General features: G+C 42.1%; 1 protein-coding gene across 3 annotated transcripts in view; it reads right to left on the reverse strand.

The window, feature by feature from the left end:
• Nucleotides 1-19,485, reverse strand: part of FASN (fatty acid synthase) — a 77,575-nt gene that overhangs the window by 49,328 nt on the left and 8,762 nt on the right. For all 3 annotated transcript variants that reach the window (XM_066587710.1, XM_066587711.1, XM_066587709.1), the window contains exons 2-12: nt 16,121-16,254; nt 14,930-15,082; nt 13,732-13,905; nt 12,893-13,093; nt 12,014-12,136; nt 10,499-10,614; nt 8,951-9,085; nt 6,016-6,478; nt 5,390-5,577; nt 4,141-4,330; nt 9-103 (exon numbers count right to left, since the gene is read on the reverse strand). In XM_066587710.1, the coding sequence (XP_066443807.1) occupies nt 9-103; nt 4,141-4,330; nt 5,390-5,577; nt 6,016-6,478; nt 8,951-9,085; nt 10,499-10,614; nt 12,014-12,136; nt 12,893-13,093; nt 13,732-13,905; nt 14,930-15,082; nt 16,121-16,247 (1,965 nt within the window). In that variant the 5' untranslated portion in view covers nt 16,248-16,254. The remainder of the gene's footprint in view (nt 1-8; nt 104-4,140; nt 4,331-5,389; nt 5,578-6,015; nt 6,479-8,950; nt 9,086-10,498; nt 10,615-12,013; nt 12,137-12,892; nt 13,094-13,731; nt 13,906-14,929; nt 15,083-16,120; nt 16,255-19,485) is intronic.

The following is a 19,485-nucleotide window of genomic DNA, read 5'->3' on the forward strand; positions in this document are numbered from 1 at the left end:
AGCGTTACCCGTGGGCCAGATATGGTGACTGTATCCTCAGAGTTATGGCAAGCCGGCACCACTCCCTCTGGACACTGCATTTTACATTCCTCCCAAGTCAGACCTGAGTAAATAAGGCAATGTTATAACATTTCACAGCTGCGGAGCCACCATATCTACTCAAACAAGCAGAAAAGTTCTTCAAATTAACAAGAATCAATAACTGTAGGCAGGAAAATTAGTAAACACTTAAGTTCTGCATTAAGGGGATATTCTGGTAAGGCATAACTAGCTGATCAGTGGGGGTCTGACTTCTTGAGTTTTCAGCCCCGCATGAATGAAGCAATGGCTGCACACCGTCGCTCCATTCATATCAAGAGGACTACCAAAGATAATGGAGTTCAATCTCTTGGCTATCTCTGGCACTCCCGGTCATCTCAGTGAGATCACCGGAGGTTGCTAAATGATGCTATCTTTGGTGTTCCCGTTGAAATGAATGCAGCGGTGGTGCGTATCTGTGACCACAGCTTCATTCATGCGGTGACACTTCTGGGCTGCAAACATGAATTTGGTGGAGATCCCAGCAGTTGGACCACCATCGATCAGCTAGTTAGCTATCCCCTATCGTGTAGATAGGGAATAACTTAATCTTACGTGAATACTCCTTTAAGTAACAATTATGGGTCATTTTTCTTAGAACTCTAGATTGTGCTGTTCTATCCAAATAACAGGCAGCTGGGCCCTAACCTGAATCTCCTGAGCCTCAATGCAAGATCCGTAGTAGGATTTGCTCATACCATGTGCCATTTATAATACTGGTGCCTTCTTTTGTGGCAGAGAGGGCTTTGGGCTTCCTCAGGCTCCAGGGCCAATGTGTGATTGTTACCTTTGCATTCCCTATCATTATTCCCCTACTGATAGGTCATCTTTACTTAACCATACAGAACAGCTGACAGGTCTGCTTTGATATAGTAGATGCAAAACAGACACCACATCACAACTTAATCAAATCAAACCTGAGCTAGCCATACTGTAAAAATCAAAGACTGACTTCTACTTCTACATGGGCCAAGTATTGGCTGAAAAATTGCTCAAATGAGCAATTCTGATCATAGTTTTCCTGTGTAAACACAGGACCCGACAGGCTACTCAGCGAGAAATTGCTTATTAGTCGCTTCCGTTCAGCTGACACAAAACAACTAGTGAGCAACTTTTTGCTCAGTATGAACAGGCAGTCGTTCATCTATGAGTCACTGCCTGTTCACAGTGAATAGAGGTAGGAGGCTGGAAGAAATCTTTGTTGCGCTCCACCTTCATTCACTGAATGACTACCACTCCTATGTGAAAGCACAGGAGTGATGGTCATTGGGACAGCTGCTGGGCACCTGAGCACCCAACAATCAGCCGATCTAAAAGTAGCCTAAGACGATGCGAACTGCAGTGTGAACCAACCACCCGCTCCTACAACTCAATATCAGCAATAATGCAGGGACTATGTGATATTATACTGTAGAGTCAGAAGGGGTCTGACACAGACATCAGCAAGTCGGATGTCAGAATCAAATGGGCAATAGGCAATTTGACACCAGTCAAACGATCTCTCCCCTCCCTTACTAATATCCAAAGCCTCGTAGAAGAGATGCTCCAGAATTGGTGGTCAAGCACTTGTCCTCAGTCCTGAAAGATTTGTATGTCTATGGTTTCACCAGATCGAACTTCAATTCCTCAGTCAGAAAATGATAATACCGAATCAGTACAACATATGTAATTCAATGTACTTATATTAAATCTTCACTAACGGTGCCAGCAGACAGTTCCTTGTGTCACATCACATCCCTTCGGGTTGTTCTTACCATACTAGCCAAATTGCAGCCACTGGTGCAGCTCATTCTTAATGAATGGCGCTTAAGCAAAGAAGGCCTAAGAGGTCTCGCGGAAAATAACTTCATTGGATCACTTGTCAAAACTGACTACTTTGTAAAAAAAAAGTCTCTTGTCCTTGACCAGGATTAGAAACTTGACAATAATCTTATTCAGTGAAGATATTTATTTATTATGAAAATCAGCCACAGTTCCCGAAAACAACAGATTTATGGAGAAACCAAGCATCTGATTATCCCTGGCGATCTGAGCAGAACAATATTATTAAACCAATTAACAGAGATTAAGAGAATTATAAAAAATCCAAAAAAAACAAAAGATTGGGCTTAGGTAACCCTGCTGCCATGTTTTTCTCCCCTTAGGATCTATGGGAAATTAACATACAAATCATGAAAACTTGTGATGAGAAAGTTTTCCCACTGACATGGACTTGTAACTACAAGGGCTCATGCATACAGTAGTATTATGGATTTGTGTGGTACAGATCGGTAATAGGTTGCCCATAGACTACTATACAGGGCATACATATTGTACAGGCATTACTCCTAGGGGAAATACAGTGTCATACGGAGGCAATGGAATGTCTAAGGCTCCTTAATATAGACTATAGGGACTCTGTGTGCCATAGGACATGCTTTATTGGAACTGTACTGCCCATATTCGTGTTCCAGAGCTTTTCTTATAAGGTAAATGGAACAATACGTCTGCAGTGCCACCTATTGGAAGGCAGTATTCCTGCTAGTCAATGTTAGACTCTATATACAATCCTTGTAACAATGACTGGGGATTGAAAGCCAAGCCGGAATCCATACACAGACAGCTGTTTCGGGGGGTTTGGGCCTCATCAGTGTGCAGTAGGTTTCTGGCTTGGCTAGCGAGAGGCCTTTGACATAGGTTAGGAACGCTATCTTTTCACCTTATGGAGAGCACCTAGAAGATGAGTGAGTGAGGAGACTTATGAGGCTATTCATGCTCCTCTGGGTAATATGCAAATAAAGGAGATGGAGCAATACCTCCACAGTGCTACCTATTGGAAGGCAGCATTCCTGCAAGTCAATGTTAGACTCTTTGTACAAGCCTTGTAACAATGACTGGGAATTGAAAGCCAAGCCAGAATCCATACAACAGCTTTCCTAGAAACATATCTAAGAAATAGATGAAGAAGTTTCCTAAGACTCTTGACAGGAAATAATAAGTTCTAAAATTACTGATCAATGTTTTTTAAAGCTATGACAACCAGTTTGGACAACCTTTTTTCACTACCAGTTTCTCCCACTAATGATTTGGTCTCAGTAGGTGCTGCCCCTCCTCATCATGATAAGGTGTTATCGCCTAAGAAAATGAGCAGTTGTAGGAGAAATGAAGAATATATAACGCAATGCCAATTGAAAACAATGTGAAAAGAACATTGCAGGTCCGCCAAGAGGAGAACTGCATTTTGCAGAAACTCCCCTCTCTGACTAATTCAGGGGCATCCCAAATCCCCAACCCTTCTCTACTACATTCATATGCCTCCATAAGGTAAACTGATAGGGGTTACTGATATTGGACAACCCCTTTATGCTTTGGTTAAGATAAGGGCAATCATTTAACTCAAGTTAAGTCAATTATAATTATCCAGAAAAGAAACCACCTGGAATTAGAGCCATGAACTATTGGGACACTTAGGGTGCATTCCGACGACTGTATATCGGCTCGGTTTTCACGCCGAGCCGATATACGTTGTCCTCGTGTGCAGGGAGGCGGAGGATGGAAGAGCCAGGAGCAGGAACTGAGCTCCCGCCCCCTCTCTGCCTCCTCTCCCCATTGCAAATAGTGCAGAGGGGCGGAGAGGAGGCAGAGAGGAGGCGGGAGCTCAGTTCCTGCTCCTGGCTCTTCCATCCTCCCCCTCCTGCACATGAGGAGGACGTATATCGGTTCGGCGTGAAAACCGAGCCAATATACGTTCGTGTGAATGCAGCCTTAGGGTACTTTTACATGTAGCAATAAATCGTACATCTGAACGATGACACAGAAGATAAATCGTTTATTTTTTTTAACAGGATTGCTCAGTAAATGAAAATGACTGAACAATCGGCATTTAAGCCAAATAATTAGCAAATGAACCAATGATGATTTTCATGCTTGCATAAAATGAACGATAAGCAAACGAACTATCGTTCATCGATCAATCGTTAACACTAACGATTATCATTTCAATTCGAACGTCCCAGCGATTTTTTTGAACAATAATCGTTCCGTGTAGAGCCACCTTCACCTGGAGGACAACATTTAACATACCTACTGCAGCCATTCCACCTGGAGGGAGTTTTGCCTCTTTGACGCTCCGTCCCCTCCAGTAAGCAGCAAGCATGACTTCTGTCTGGCTAAGTGAATTATCTGCATACCCACAAGCTAATTCTCCAACTGAGTGTCCAATGATACCATCAGGTTCCAGCTTCATTGCTTTGAGCATATCAATCTGAGCAATCTGGAAAGTAGAAAGAAAGGTCAATTTGACAAAACATGTGCCATACTACTCTAAGTATTACATGTAATGATTTATATGATTTAGGGAGCAGTAGGTGCATGTGAGTTATACACTATGCTACCAAAAGTAATTTGACATCTGAGTAAGAATCAAAAGTAGTATTAATTAACAGGTTCATTCTTATTGGGGCCTCCTTTGGCCCTAGTGACATCAGATACGCTCTGTGGCATACTTTCTACTAATATGCTTCAGCTCGCATTTCCTCCATTCATCCTGCAAAGATCTGGTGAGTTCTCTCTAAGAAGATGCATTGGCCTATATACAATGGTGCAAAGAGCATTGTCATTGGACAGTGGCGCAATGGAAAAACGTTTAATGGACTGACGAATCACATTATTCTAGCTTCAGATCAGATGGATGTGCCTGGGTGTGAAGGATGCTTGGGGAACGCCTTTTGCCTGAGTATGTTGTGCTAACATTTAAGTACGGTAGAGGTTCCCTTATGGTCTGCGGATGTGTTACTTGGCATGCTCGCAGTCCGTTGGTTGCAATGGCAAGAACCATGAACACAGAGTGAACCTTGACAGTAATGTGCTGCCAGCAATGTGGCAATACCCTTGGAAGGGACAGCAATACTTCCAACAAGACAACGCACCTTTCAGAAATCCAACACCGTTTTACGCTTGTTGTGGATATGGATGTTCCATGGTTGGACTGGCTTGCCCAGAGTCCCAACCTGAACCCTATAGAACATCTTTGGGAGGAACTGGAACGTCAGATCAGGAACGAGCAGTGTCCAACGCGCTAGATGTTTGCGGGATGAATGGAGTGACATACCAGCTGACGTGTATAGGACTTTAGTAGAAAGTATGACATGGAGAGTATCTGATGTCATTAGGGCCAAAGGAGGCCCAACTAAGTATTAACATATATAAATACTATTTTTGATCCTTGCTTAGATGTCCAAATACTTTTGGTAGGATAGTATAGTATACGCTAACCTACATACCAATGTTGGCATGTTCAAGGAATGAAGGATGTACCATACTGAGGTCCTACCTGAATGGCAGCCAGCCCAACAAATGCATGGATAGTGTCCTCAAATGTGCTGTCATTGGCATGAAGTAGAAGTTCTGACACTTTCAATCCGGTTCCTTTTAGAGCTTCATCAGATCTTAAAATAGACTCTCGGAAAAAGTCCAAGTTCATAAGGCTGTGGCCCATTCCTTTCCACTGTGTTCCCATTCCTGTATACAACATAGAGGATACTGATAAGTCATCTCAAGGATGGGGCAAGCACTTTTGTCCCACCCTAACCCCCCGCTCCAGTCCCTGAGCTTCAGCATGATATCTGTTGGATGGGCAATCATACATCTAATTGCTGTCCGTCACCCACCTATCCTCCACCAATCCTTAGAGTTCTTATTTACAATGTATATTCCCTATTTTTCCTTGAACTAGATCGACTGGCTTTCTATGATATTAACTCTTGTGTGTGTTAGTTTTGGTCAAGAAGATACTGTATTTTAGTAATCATAGTCCTTACTGAACACTGTAATAGGTCTGTGCAGTCATTATATGCACTAAGCAAAATGAAACCAATATCTATACAGAACATTCCCAGAAAATCCACATTAATTTGGTAATCTTCCTTTCAGAGAATGAAGTTGGATGGCAATTCTGACCTGAACAAATGTACCAGAGAGGTCTGCCAGATGCCTGTGTCTGTTGGACTTCTTTTACATCACTTTCTGTTCCCACAAGTGTGTATCCCCGGTATGGCATGGATGAAGACGGAATTCCGGAGATGTTGTTCAGCAAGTTCAAAAAAGCGGTATTGGAGGCAAGTTGACAACTTTTCTCTATTAGCGCCTCAACCGTCTCCTGTGTCCTTCCACATATCTGTACCAGGCGAGGAAGACGAAGAGAGCCCTCACTAGAGGATAATCTTTTTTGGTTTGGTCTCAAGATCACATGAACATTGGAACCACCAAATCCAAAAGAGTTGATGCCAACAATACCACCTTTTACTGGAAGGGGTTCAGTCACTACTTGGATTCTTCCATCTTGCAAAGCCGGAATATCTTGGTTTGGATTCTTGTAATGGAGATTCGGCGCCCAAACACCATGTTCAAGAGACAGGATGACCTATTTTGACATATTGAAACAATGAGTAGTAATGCTTAGAATCAAACTATACCTTCAATACAGAATGTGCACATAATTGTATCCTAGCATGACAATTCTACTCCTGCACTGAACCCCATTTTTGGAACAAATGAGATTGTTTAACTAGATTCTATGATGATATATACAGACTAACAATTCATTGAATGTGGTGGGCTAAGGAGAAGCTTGCCCTAAAAAGTGTGCTGGTTAAAACCATATACTCAGATATTAACCTGTGTGACATAGTAATAGCAGTAAATGAGACTTGACAATCTGCACAGCAACTACAAAGCTGGTAATCTGTTACTAGGCTTGGTGGCCTGATGATGGCTGAAATGTAAAAAATATTTTTTTTAAATTTAGGGTCCTTTTAGATGAGCCGATATCATTTGAATGAGAGAGAGACATCATCACTGTTTAGACAGGCAGATACATCGTTGGCTCGTTTTAATGAGAATTGTTCAGTCTTTCACATTCGTTGTATAAGTGACTGAGAGGACTGGACAAGCGCTGGTTACACCGAACGATAAGTGAATGAGCTAAACCATGATTTTTATGACTGCTTAAAATGAATTAACGATTAATGTCACTTTCAGAATCTATGACCCCATAGTCAGCTGAAGTGATATCATAGAATTTTATACTGTACACTCTCCCATGAGTCCAGATGTGGACAACCCAACAGATCTCAGTAACTTCAGATGTAGCTATTTACTTTTCCAAAAGTTTGTGTAATTATTATCCTCAAATAGTCATTTGAATAAAGTAAATAGCTTGAGGGTGGCTGACATTTGAGCAAACAGGCAATACTAACATTTTCTTTTTCCACTTGCCTCAGTGTCTCCCTGAAGGCGTTTTGTTAGTAGACAAATAGAACATAGCATGCAAATGTTCATGTTCCTGTAATTCCTCCTCCTGTTTTGTATTTTCTTATTTCCTGTTGCCTGAGTGGGAAGAACTTAATACAGGCTACCTATCATAAAACTACAATATATTACTATAAATACTCAAACTTCGGATACAGGGGAAATGGTGGTCAACCAGAGTGGAAGTCAATTAGCTTCTGCTGAATGACACCGATAGGAGGACTGGAGGATCCCCCCCAAACTCTTTGCCCGCGGGTCATCATTAACCATTACAAATGCATTGGAGTTAGACTTTACTGTATACATTTATCTGAGAATGAACTCAAAATAGAGCAGAGCTGGGGAAATCGAATTCTCTGTAGCTTTGCTGTCAGCAGACCAAGCAACTCATGTCTCTTGATCCACAGGCAGAATAGAAGATGCTATAATTGGAATCTATTATTGTGCTGTAGGTTGTACAGGAGAACCCCAGGGAATATTTCTCCAAGGCTTCTTCTATTCTATTATTGAATTGCTGACACTACAGCATGAATGTACAAAATTCCTTCGTGTTTACGATATCGCTCATCAAAATATTGTGCCACCACGTTCCACTACCAATAAATGTCCTATATTTTAAGTACAGTGATACCTTGGGTTAAGAGTGCCTCAGCTTACAAGCTTTTTGACTTGAGAGCAGGCTCTCTCCCGAATTTTTGCTCTGATTTAAGAGCAAAAACTTGGGTTAAGAGCCTTGCTCTCAATGGAGCCACTGCTGCTGCCGGTGGCCCCAGTGAAAGTAATGGCCTGTGGTCAACCCATGCAGTGATTTTCAGGGGAGGGCTTTAAATATAAGTCTGTCTCTAAAAATCTTTCCTAGACGTAGTAAAAGATATATACTCACCTGTTCTCAGCTCCCAGGGCTTAGGCGTGTCTAGCTGTCACTTATTCTCCCTGCAGTTTTAATCCCCGCCTGCTGAAAAGCTTCAGAGCAGTGCAGGGAGAGCAAGGGGCGGTTAGACGCGCTTGAGCCCCGGCAGACAGGTGAGTATATATTTTTTTACTACAGCTAGGGATGATTTTTCAGGGAAGGGCTTATATTTAAAGCCCTTCTCTGAAAATCCCTACGGAGGTGCCGGCGTCCTATTGCTTTCAATGGGGCAATACAATCCCCATTGAAATCAGTGGGAGAGCTTTGCGATCCGGAACGGATTAATGGCTTTTCCATTCATTTTAATGGGGAAAATTGATTTGACTTACGAGTGTTTTGGGTTAAGAGCTCCATCACAGAACAAATTAAACTCTTAACCCAAGGCACCACTGCAATTTCTATACAAAGCCAAACTAACCAAAATTGGAAAGACTGAACGCAATGAGTATGAAAGGCTTACAAAAGACCTTCATTTGGACCAACCATGCAGCACTATATCATCACTTAGGTCTACAAGGCTGTTATTTGTATGTTCTGGAAACAATAATGAAGTGAATGTATGTCCATCTTATCATCACTTTACCCGCTTCTGGTTGCACTATATTCTATAGTGGTTGTACTATATTTTCCCAAAATTAACTCAATCTATTACTCAAGATATGCTTCCCATCTCACCTTGCACAGTGCAGCCAGACCAGAGGCAGGTTCTGGATGCCCCATATTTGACTTAGTGGATCCAATTAACAATGGTTCTCTTTCTGACTTGCAGAAAACGCTAACAATCCCATTTACTTCTTGTGGATCTCCAACCTGCAGAACACAAGATTAAGCTATTTAACATGTTCAAGGCATTCCTGTGTTTATCATCTTCTAGATATGTGGAGCAGTAGTAGGTGAGACATTAGTATTTTTAGATTCGGTGAAATATGGCTACATCAAATAAAGAATTAATTGATGATAAATATTGGCGCAAAAGGTATCAAACACATCAATCTAAAATTAAACCACTGACTTTATAGCAATCTACCTGTACATGTCATAGAATGTGATTGGTTTACGTTTGCTACTTTGAGCGAGGAGCTGCTTGTACACCATCATTTCCTGGTTATGGGTTTCATAAATCCCACCTCCAAGAAGCGATTGCTGTGATTGGTTCTTTGACCACTGCTCAGCCAATCAATTCAACACTGGATGAACGAATGCAATGGCTGTGATTGGCCATGGCTCAGCCAATTGATAAAGCCTCTATAACGCGATGGCTGTTGATTGGTTTATCCAGCACTGCACTGATTGGTTCTTCCACCGCCTCTTAGCCAATCAACAGCCATCGTGTTGTACAGGCAGCATTTATGAATTGGCTAAGCTATGACCAATGACAGACATCGCATTGGTTCATCCAGCGCTGCATTGATTGGCTGAGCAGCGGTCGAAGAACCAATCACAGCCATCATTCCTGGAGGCGGGATTTATGAATACCATAACCAAAAAGTGATGTTGTATGAGCGGCGAGGACTGCAGGAAGCACGTCGGAGTTGTGGAGAGCAGCGGGAGGGACATGGATTGAGCTTGCAAGATAAGTATAATAAGGCCTCCCCCAAAAATAAGACCCAGTACCTCTTTTGGGGCAAAAATTAATATAAGACAGGGTTTTATTCTTGAGGAAACACGGTACCTAAAACAAATAAAAATCACCAGTAGATAGTCCATTTATACTGTATTAAAAAGAAGCCAAAAAGCAGGTGGTTAATTCCACTGCAGCCCATCAAAGGAAAAATGAAGTATTACACAGTTTCCATTGACATCAAAGCATTTTTGAAACAATGCAAGGATCTGCCAGGTCCTCCACATCAAGAGACACTAATGGTAGCTGCCCTGTATTGTGGCTAATGGATGAACAGGGTATCTCCATCCAAGAACTCAAAGCGACCAAAAATGGTTGCAGTAAAGTATACACTGTCCAGAAGAATATATTTTACATGTAAGCAACAGCAGTGAGAACATGACAAATGGTTCCTCGAGGACCCATACGGTTACCTCTACAGTGCATGGCAAGAAGAGTGACATAGTCATGATTATACTGGAGCAAGCTACAATCGTGAATCCTTCCCATTTAGAGATATATACATTACAACATTTTCTGGTAGAACATTCAGTCGGTCCTACAGCCATTTTTTCACAGTGCCTATTGTATACTATAGCTTCACAACTGTTATGTCCTACTACCTTAGTGCCGGTGCCATGGGCTTCCACGTATTCCACCTCACTGGTCTGGATGCCAGCCTCTTGGTACAAAGTGTTCAGTAACTGCTGCTGCACTTCACCAGACGGGAAGGTCACTCCTGTTGGCAGAAGACAGAGAAGTCTTTTCAACATATAAACTAACCAGAAATAAGCAGCTCCATAGACTACAGATGAGGTGGAGGCCATTGTCTCTCTGAGAACACTGGACTGTAAAATGAGCACATTTACACAAAGGCCGCTACCCTGTTTCCTTTGTGGTATCTATTAATTTGACAAAATTAAGAATTTTCATTGTTTCACAGGATCTAAATATATGGGGTTTTTGAACATTTGATTTTTATTGAAATATGTTTACAAAATATGGAAATAAACATTTGCTTATTATTGATGTGGCATGTTATGTTATGCTTGGACACTTGTCATCCAAAACTATGGAGAGACCCTACAAGCCCTAAGCTAGTGTACCAGTGGCAGTACCTAACTATGTAAACTATTTAGAACATCTAAATCTGGCCTAAAGTGCCTTTATTTATTGATTTTTTTTTAGGGGACAGACAAGCAACTAAGTAGCTTTTAGTGCCAAAACGTAGTAGTGATCATGGGGGCAGGGGTGTAAGTATAGGGGGTACAGAGGGTACGGTCGCACATGGGCCCAGGAGCCCTATAGGGCCCATATAGTCTGTCTTCCCCATATTGTAAACCAATACTATCAATTAAGCTTTATAGTTGGGGCCCAAGTTTCAGATTTTGCACTGGGACCCAGCAGCTTCAAGTTACGCCTCTGCGCACTAGCATAACTATAGGGGATGCTGTTGCACCTGGGTCCAGGAACCTTAGGGGCCCACAAGGCCTCTCTTCTCTCTATAGGGAGCCTAGTACTATGAATAAAGCATTATAGTTGGGGGGCCCTGTTACAGCCTTTGCATCGGGGCCCAGGAGCTTCAAGTTAAGCCTCTGCGTTAAGGGGTAAAGAGAAGTTGGGGGGCCCCAAGATAAACTTTTGCATCTGGGCACATGAGCCTTTAGCTAACTGATTGGGAGCACAACTTACCTGCATGACAGCTTACGCCTTAGAGGCAGTCTGAGGTGGTCTGAAGCATACTTCATGTCTTACTAGTGGCTCAGGTCTATGCTCTATCCCTTCCTAGATATTACACTGCAATCTGTATGCCTAGAATGACTGCAGTTTATAAGCATAAACTCAACTCAAACTAATCTGAAAGTCAGTGGATGTTAAGATTTCTTTTAGGGCAAACATGGAATCATTATAAACTGCAAGCAACTACATAAAGCAGCAATGACATAGAATGCCATTAGATAATCATCACCTGAGACCCAAATGAGCCTCATTAATGGGGAATCTGGATGGCTGCTTTTATCACTTCACATCAGTATTAGGTTCACATGAAAGGCTCTGTGACATAAGGATCCAGATAACACTAAACCACCAGCCTGGAAAACTGAGAAGAGAACATTGATCCCCTCAAAGAAACACACCTTGCTCTTTATAGCCATCCGTATTGCTCCCGGCATTCACAATGGTGGCATACACTCGTTTTGCCAGAGACTTCTTAGTGACCAGGACGGCGCAAACAGCTTCAGAACGACAATACCCATTTCCTAAAGCAGAAACGTAAAACAAGCATGAATGATGTGAGTTAAGCAACAAGCGCAGATCTAGACCCAATTCTACTGTTCTTCACTTGTTTCAACTTGAACTATTGAAGTGTTTGTCAATGGGGAGGGACAGGAAATTTCTTTTGTATCGAGACAAAGTTGGATGTCTCATACATGCCCATTAGCTGCGGGCCGTAAATACATTGCTTAATCTTACTCATTTAGGATCTTCACAAAATCTTTCAATCCTCTATTTGGGTATGTCATTTTTTGTGGTCGCCTCTTATTATGTCAGTTTAGCAGAAAAACCAACAATCTCTTAGATGCCATGCTTAAGAAAGCCTTAACATTTGATCTGTTTTGTAGATAGTACGACAGTAGAGATGAGCGAGCGTACTCGGAAAAGCACTACTCGCTCGAGTAATTTGCTTTATCCGAGTATCGCTGTGCTCGTCCCTGAAGATTCGGGTGCCGGCACGGAGCAGGGAGCTGCAGGGGAGAGCGGGGAGGAACGGAGGGGAGATCTTTCTCTCCCTCTTTCCCGCCCGCTCTCCCCTGCTCCCCGCTGCGACTCACCTGTCAGCCGCAGCGGCACCCGAATCTTCAGGGACGAGCACAGCGATACTCGGATAAAGCAAATTACTCGAGCGAGTAGTGCTTTTCCGAGTACGCTCGCTCATCTCTATACGACAGCAACAGTTTTATGATATTCATCAGCCTGAAGGACCAAAGTCTTATAAGAAGTCACAATACACTCACCTGAGGCATCAAAAGACTTGCATGTTCCATCCGGGCTCAGCATGCCCAATTTCATAAATTGCACTGATGTGTTTGGTTTGAATAGCAAATTGACTCCACCGACGAGTGCAGCATTGCATTGCCCATGGTGGATCGCCTTGTATGCATTTTCTAATGCCAATAAGCTGGATGAGCAAGCAGTGTCAATAGCCAAACTGGGTCCTAAAATAAGTAAAACATGCAATATGTTAAAAAATATCTCAACTCAGGGCCAGACGCCTTATCCCTGACGCTTTATGCTGGAGAGGTTGTGGGCAGGAGGGCTCCCTTTTGCACATATTCTGGTAGTGTCCGCTACTCTTGTCCTTCTGGAATGAAGTCTACACCCCAAAGTACCCTGGAACGGCTCTTTTACTTTTAGATTTAGAATCAATTAAACCCTCGGCCAGACCACTGGTAGGCCATATCCTGCTGGCAGCAAAACTTCATATGGCTAGACAGAAACGAACAGTCGCAGTACCATCTATAGGGGAATTGATACAAATGATATCTGAATATAGGATATATGAAATATTTTGGCTCTTTGAAACAACGCCATCTTAAAATACAGCCCTGTGTGGAATTAATGGCATACCATTTTTTCGCCATGATGTCTTCAACCTTGGGATCTGGTTTGAATTCACCTGTTTATCCCTCCCTTCTCCCTCCCCCCCCCATAAAAGAACTTCCGCTTTTGAAATTTGCTGTTAGTCTTTGCAAAATCAATCTGTGATGCTAATTAAAAATTGATTGAAAAAAAATGTAATAAAAGGAATACATGAAAATAAAAACCCTTAGTTATTATAATAGTCGAGTCTCACCTTTAAAATCAAAGAAGTATGATATACGGTTGGCAAACATGGCACGTTGGCATCCAGTCATGCTGTAGCCAAGCAGCTCTTCTGGATCGCGGCTGAAGGCCTCTCCCGCTTCTGACCCGCTAACACCTATCCAGACGCCAGTGTTTGTGTCACGTAAATCTGATGGGTTTATACCTGAATGACAAGAAATGGGGGTGTGAAACAATTCTACAAGCATAATTTGTAGGGATAAATTGAAACTAAAATATAATGTTCATTTTCTGAGCATCTTCAGGGATCAGACAACGGAAGGCTAAAGTAAATATTTGATAATATATTTTCATTACTAATTTGGTTTTAATGCCACAATGTTAAAAATGCTCATTCCACAAATACATTTTTTATTTTATTCATTTATTTTCTCGAAAATATATATTTTGCAAAACATCAGGATTGCACCAAAAAGATTCATCATTGACCCATTGTTGGAACTCAACACATATAGACTAAGTGCTGGTGGAATGAAAGGGAGGGTATACTAGTTGCTAAGACGTTCTAGAACGGTGAGCTCAACTCAGTTTAGTTCCATCCCCCTTTTTTAAGCTGATTAGGCACTGAAACTTTGGAAATATAAGTCATAAAATAGTTCTGAAGGTCAAAATACCCTTCTTTTATACATGAGAAATATCTACAAGGCCTCCATCTACTTCACTTTCTAAAGAAGCCCATCATCATCTATCTACAGTGTTGCATAACATCAACTACATAACTTCTGAAATTGTAATATAAGCACTGTGGTTTTTTTTCCCCCAGGCATTAATTAACATCTGTTGGTAAAAATAAATTAATGGCGGCTACTAGAGATGAGCGAGCGTACTCGCTAAGGAAAACTACTCGAGCGAGTACTGCCTTATGCGAGTACCTGCCCGCTCGTCTCAAAAGATTCAGGTGCCGGCGGGGGAGAGCGGTGAGTTGCGGGAGTGAGCAGGGGGGAGAGAGTGAGAGAGAGATTCCCCCTCCCCCCCCCCGTTCCTCCCCGCTCTCCCCCGTTGCTCACCCGCGCCGACACCGGAATCTTTTGAGACGAGCGGGCAGGTACTCGCATAAGGCACTACTCGCTCAAGTAGTTTGCCTTAGCGAGTATGCTCGCTCATCTCTAGCGGCTACTTATTTACATGTTTGAAAGCTCTAGAAAAAAAAAATTAAATCTAGAACTCACCTCCATCTACTATGGCTTCATAGGAAACTTCCAAAAGTAACCGCAATTGTGGGTCCATGGTATGAGCTTGCTTAGGGTGAACTCCGAAAAATGAGGCATCAAATTTGTTGATTTCTTTGAGTTTTCCATTTCTGGTTGGTAATCCATACAGTCCTGGAAAATTAATATAAAATGATATAGTAATAATATTAGTTTGTGGCCATCATTGAGATATGGAAAAATTATGTAGACCCCTCTTTTCATATTCTGTTAAAGGGGTTATCCAGTTGTAAACTGTTGATGGCCTATCCTTAGGATAGACCATCAGTAGTAGATCAGTGGTGGTCTGCTGCCCGGGACCCCTACCAATAAGCTGTTCTCTGGACAAGTGTGCCTGTACATTGAGCTGATTTCTGCAGGAAGCAGACAGTATCTTTCTCACTACAGTGACCAGGCTTGGTATTGCAGGCCAAGTTCCCACTGAAGGGAATGGAAGTTATGTCAAACCTGTCAATGTAGAGTAAACAGAGTTGTCTACTGCCTGCCGAACTCAGGTCAGCGCACAAGCGCGCTGTCCGAACAGCTGATCAGCAGAGGTCCAGACAGCAGACTGCTACCGATCTACTACTTATGACCTACCTTAAGGATAGCCATCAAAAGTTTACAACTTGACAACCGCTTTAACTGCTGAAGAGAAAGATAACTGACAAATACATGAGGGGACAATACAAGGATCTTTCCCATGATCTGTTTATACCCAGGACTACAACGGTAACAAGAGGGCAATCGCTAAGTCTAGAGGAAAGCAGGTTTCATCAGCAACACAAAATGGGGTTCTTTACTGTAAGAGCAGTGAAAATGTGGAACTCTTTTCCTGAGGATCTGGTCATGGCAAAATCAATAAAGGAGTTTAAGAGGGGACTAGATGTCTTTTTAGAGTGCTATGATATTACAAGATATAGACATTAAATAACCAATGGGGTTGTTGATCCAGGTCTTGGAGTCAGGTAGGAACTGCCTTCCTCTGGATCAACAAGAGAGGGGAAGGGGGGGGGGGGTTAAAACAGGCTGAACTAGATGGACATTGTCTTAATTTGGCCTAACATCCTATGTATGTTACTATGTTCCCACATCTCTCCATAGATCATACATTGCATATACAGTATATTCTCAGCTACAGCTTAGCAGAGCATCATAGATGTTATGAGTTACCTGGTTTCCACCTTCTGTCATCCTCTGTTATCATATCCACTCCTCCTATAAGGTTTTCCCAGAATTCCTGCAGATTGTCTGATTCTGGGAGTCTACCCGCTATTCCAGCTATCACAATGTCCTCCATATTTGTTCTGTGGATAGAAAGTACATTTTGAGATTTGGAATAACACATTTTGGCTTCAGATCTCTTAATATCATAATAAGTCTATAGGCTGGCAATGATTCACTGCACCACTGTAGATTTATTATCTGCTAATTATTAGACATTGCTTAGTGCAATCTACATCTATCCATACACTCGTTTAAAGTTGTCTCTAATAAAAGATGTGAGATGTTAGGACTTTTTGGCACCAAAACCATTAACAATTATGGTCCACCACAGAATTAGGACCACCACAGGACCTTAAGATTTACTGGGGGGACCTCATGTTAATGGGGCCCCTGGTGTCCACAGACGTATAACTTCCTGTTATTGGGGTTTCGACTTGTTTTGGGTTATTTCAGAATGATGCACCCCAGTCTGCGGCTCCCTGATTCACACTTCACGTTGCTTTAAATATTTAATGTTACCCGACTTCATGTTACAATGTAATCGGCCATAGGTCCAACACTACATCCTCAATTTCTATACCCCCAAATGTAATTTTAATTGTTTATATTCTTTTCTGATCATGAATGACTCATTGCGCTTGGGCCTTTATCCCCAGTAATAGGCTCAGTAACAGGCAGGAAATAGAAACTGGTTTAATCACCTGTCAGCTAAAAGTCAAAATGTTCTGTCTCCTTTCTCCGACACATCTCAGAATGGAAGCTCAGAGCTGTCTACTTAGCTTACTACGTGAGACCCCTGTGATTGTCTCAAGGTATAATATGTACACTGTTTATCCAAGATCACTAGGGCCAGATCATGGTCTATAGGGACCACTAGGCAAGCTATAACCACTCATACAAATTACCCAAGGAAGAGTCCCCTACAGTGCCTATGTAACACAGCAGTACAATATAGTTCCCAACTAATGTCACACACACATTGTTAAAATAATACCACCGTTGGTATCAAAAGCAAGCAATCCAAGAAGAATTCAACAATTATGAAGAAAACCAAATGCTAAAGGACCTTTTTGTCTATGCAGAAATTAAGACCTGAACATAAAAATGAGTTCTGACATCAGTCCTATTGAAATGATGTGTTGTGATCTGGTATGGGAAGAATCAAGTTGGACATAGATATATTAGATGTTAGTCGGTGGACTGTCTGAACTATGTTGAAGGAAGCATAGGTTGGACAAGTTGGTCCCCTAAGAGAAAGGTGGCCACAGAGGTATGTGCAACTACGTATCCTCACATGCTCTAATGATAGGTCATGAATGTTTGACCAAGCTGAACATATATGTGAACAGTACACTCGGATCTCACCAAATAATCACTTTTACAAGAGCTGTCCAATGTCTAAAAAGTAGATATCTGTTAAATATGTCACGGCAAGGAATGGGTGACTAATAGAGATGAGCGAGCGTACTCGTATAGGGCGATTTTGCAATCGAGCACCGCTTTTTTCGAGTAACTGACTACTCGGGCGAAAAGATTCGGGGGGCGTCGGGGGGTGGGGGGCGGCATGGTGAAGCGGGGGGTAGCAGTGGGGAACAGGGGGGAGCTCTCTCTCTCTCTCCCCCCCCCCACTCCCCTCTGCAACCCCCCGCTCACCCCCGGCGCCCCCCGAATCTTTTCGCTCGAGTAGTCAGTTACTCAAAAAAAGCGGTGCTCGATTGCGAAATCGCCCTAAACGAGTACATTCGCTCATCTCTAGTGACTAACTACTATTTGCTCTGTATGCAACTGTAGAAAGATAGATATTATATATATACACACACATATTAGATAGATAGATAGATAGATAGATAGATAGATAGATAGATAGATAGATAGATAGATAGATAGATAGATAGATAGATACGGTAGATAGATAGATACGGTAGATAGATAGCTCTTACTGTCTCCACCTCCAAAACATTCCTTGGATCTGCTCTTCCCGAAACCATGAGTGTTAGTGTTAACCCTTTAAATGCCGCTGTCAATTCTGAAAGCGGCATTTAAATCCTCTGAACAATGTTTGGGGGTCCCATATGGCTCCCCACAATCTTCTGAAAGGCCCCAGGTCTGTCATGGCAGACTGTCTATCAAGCCGTCTGCGTGGGGTGGCTTGAAAGACTGCCTGTCAGATTGCAGTATGATGTAATGCTATGGCATTACATTATACTGCTGGAGCGATCAAAATATCGCAAGTTGTTGTCCTCTAAGGGGACTTAAAAAAAGTAAAAACAAGTTCAATAAAGTTTTACTAATTGCAAAAAAATGGAATAAAAAAGTTTATATCACCCCCCTTTTGCCATATTTATAATGATTCTAAATCATAAAACAAAAATATATATTTGGTATCGCTGTGTCTGTAAAAGTCAAATCTATCAAAATAATGCATTTACCCCGCACGATGAACATCGTCAGAATAAAAAAAAGAAACGCCAGAAATGCACTTTTTTGGTCAACCCTGTCTCCAAGAAAAAATGCTGAAAAAGTGATCAAAAGTCATACGTACTCCAAAGTGGTACCATTGCAAACTACAGGACGTCCCGCAAAAAATTATCCCTCGCACAACTATGTTGACGGGGAAAAAAAAAAGGTATTGCGCGCAGAAGATGGCGGCAGACAATAATTTAAAAAAATTAAATATTTTTGAAAGAAAGAGCCCTCAGTCAGACGGACGTTTTTTTGCTGCGCATGTCTTCTGCGTTTGCGATTCGCGTCTATTATAACCAAGGCTTTTCAATGGCAGCGGTCAGATGTCCAATTTTTACATGTGCAAAAAATTCCGCGATGCAAATTATAGGACACTGTATTTTAAAACGCGGCTATCTGGGTTCGCAAATAATTTTCTCAAAAACACAGGACTTGCCATTGCCTGCTATTGTGTTCCATTGTACTCCGATCATGTGAACGAGTGCGTAGGCTTCTATGTGAAAGGGAAATCAATTGCAAATGCCGACGATGTTCCCATTATTGGGGGTTCTGTGTAACATCTGGGCAAAGGGGTCGTGTGAATGGAGGCATTTAAAGAAGCTTTGCATTGCCTGCGCCTCCCCTGGCGAAGGCTGATACACGCATTGCAATGTTTGCCGGTGGTGAAACGCAGCCAAGTGCGTTTTTTTCAGTGTGACGCACGCTTCAGTCCCGCACATTTTTTTACGCATACGGTTTGCCCTAATGGCATCATTTCCATACTTATTTATGTTTACTATAGTTTTTCTCCTATATATGGGAGAATAACGCTGTCCACAATAATCTCCTACATGTCAAACTGCGCAGAG

This window comes from Eleutherodactylus coqui, chromosome 13 (genome assembly GCF_035609145.1).
Source record: "Eleutherodactylus coqui strain aEleCoq1 chromosome 13, aEleCoq1.hap1, whole genome shotgun sequence".
NCBI classification, from domain to species: domain Eukaryota; kingdom Metazoa; phylum Chordata; class Amphibia; order Anura; family Eleutherodactylidae; genus Eleutherodactylus; species Eleutherodactylus coqui.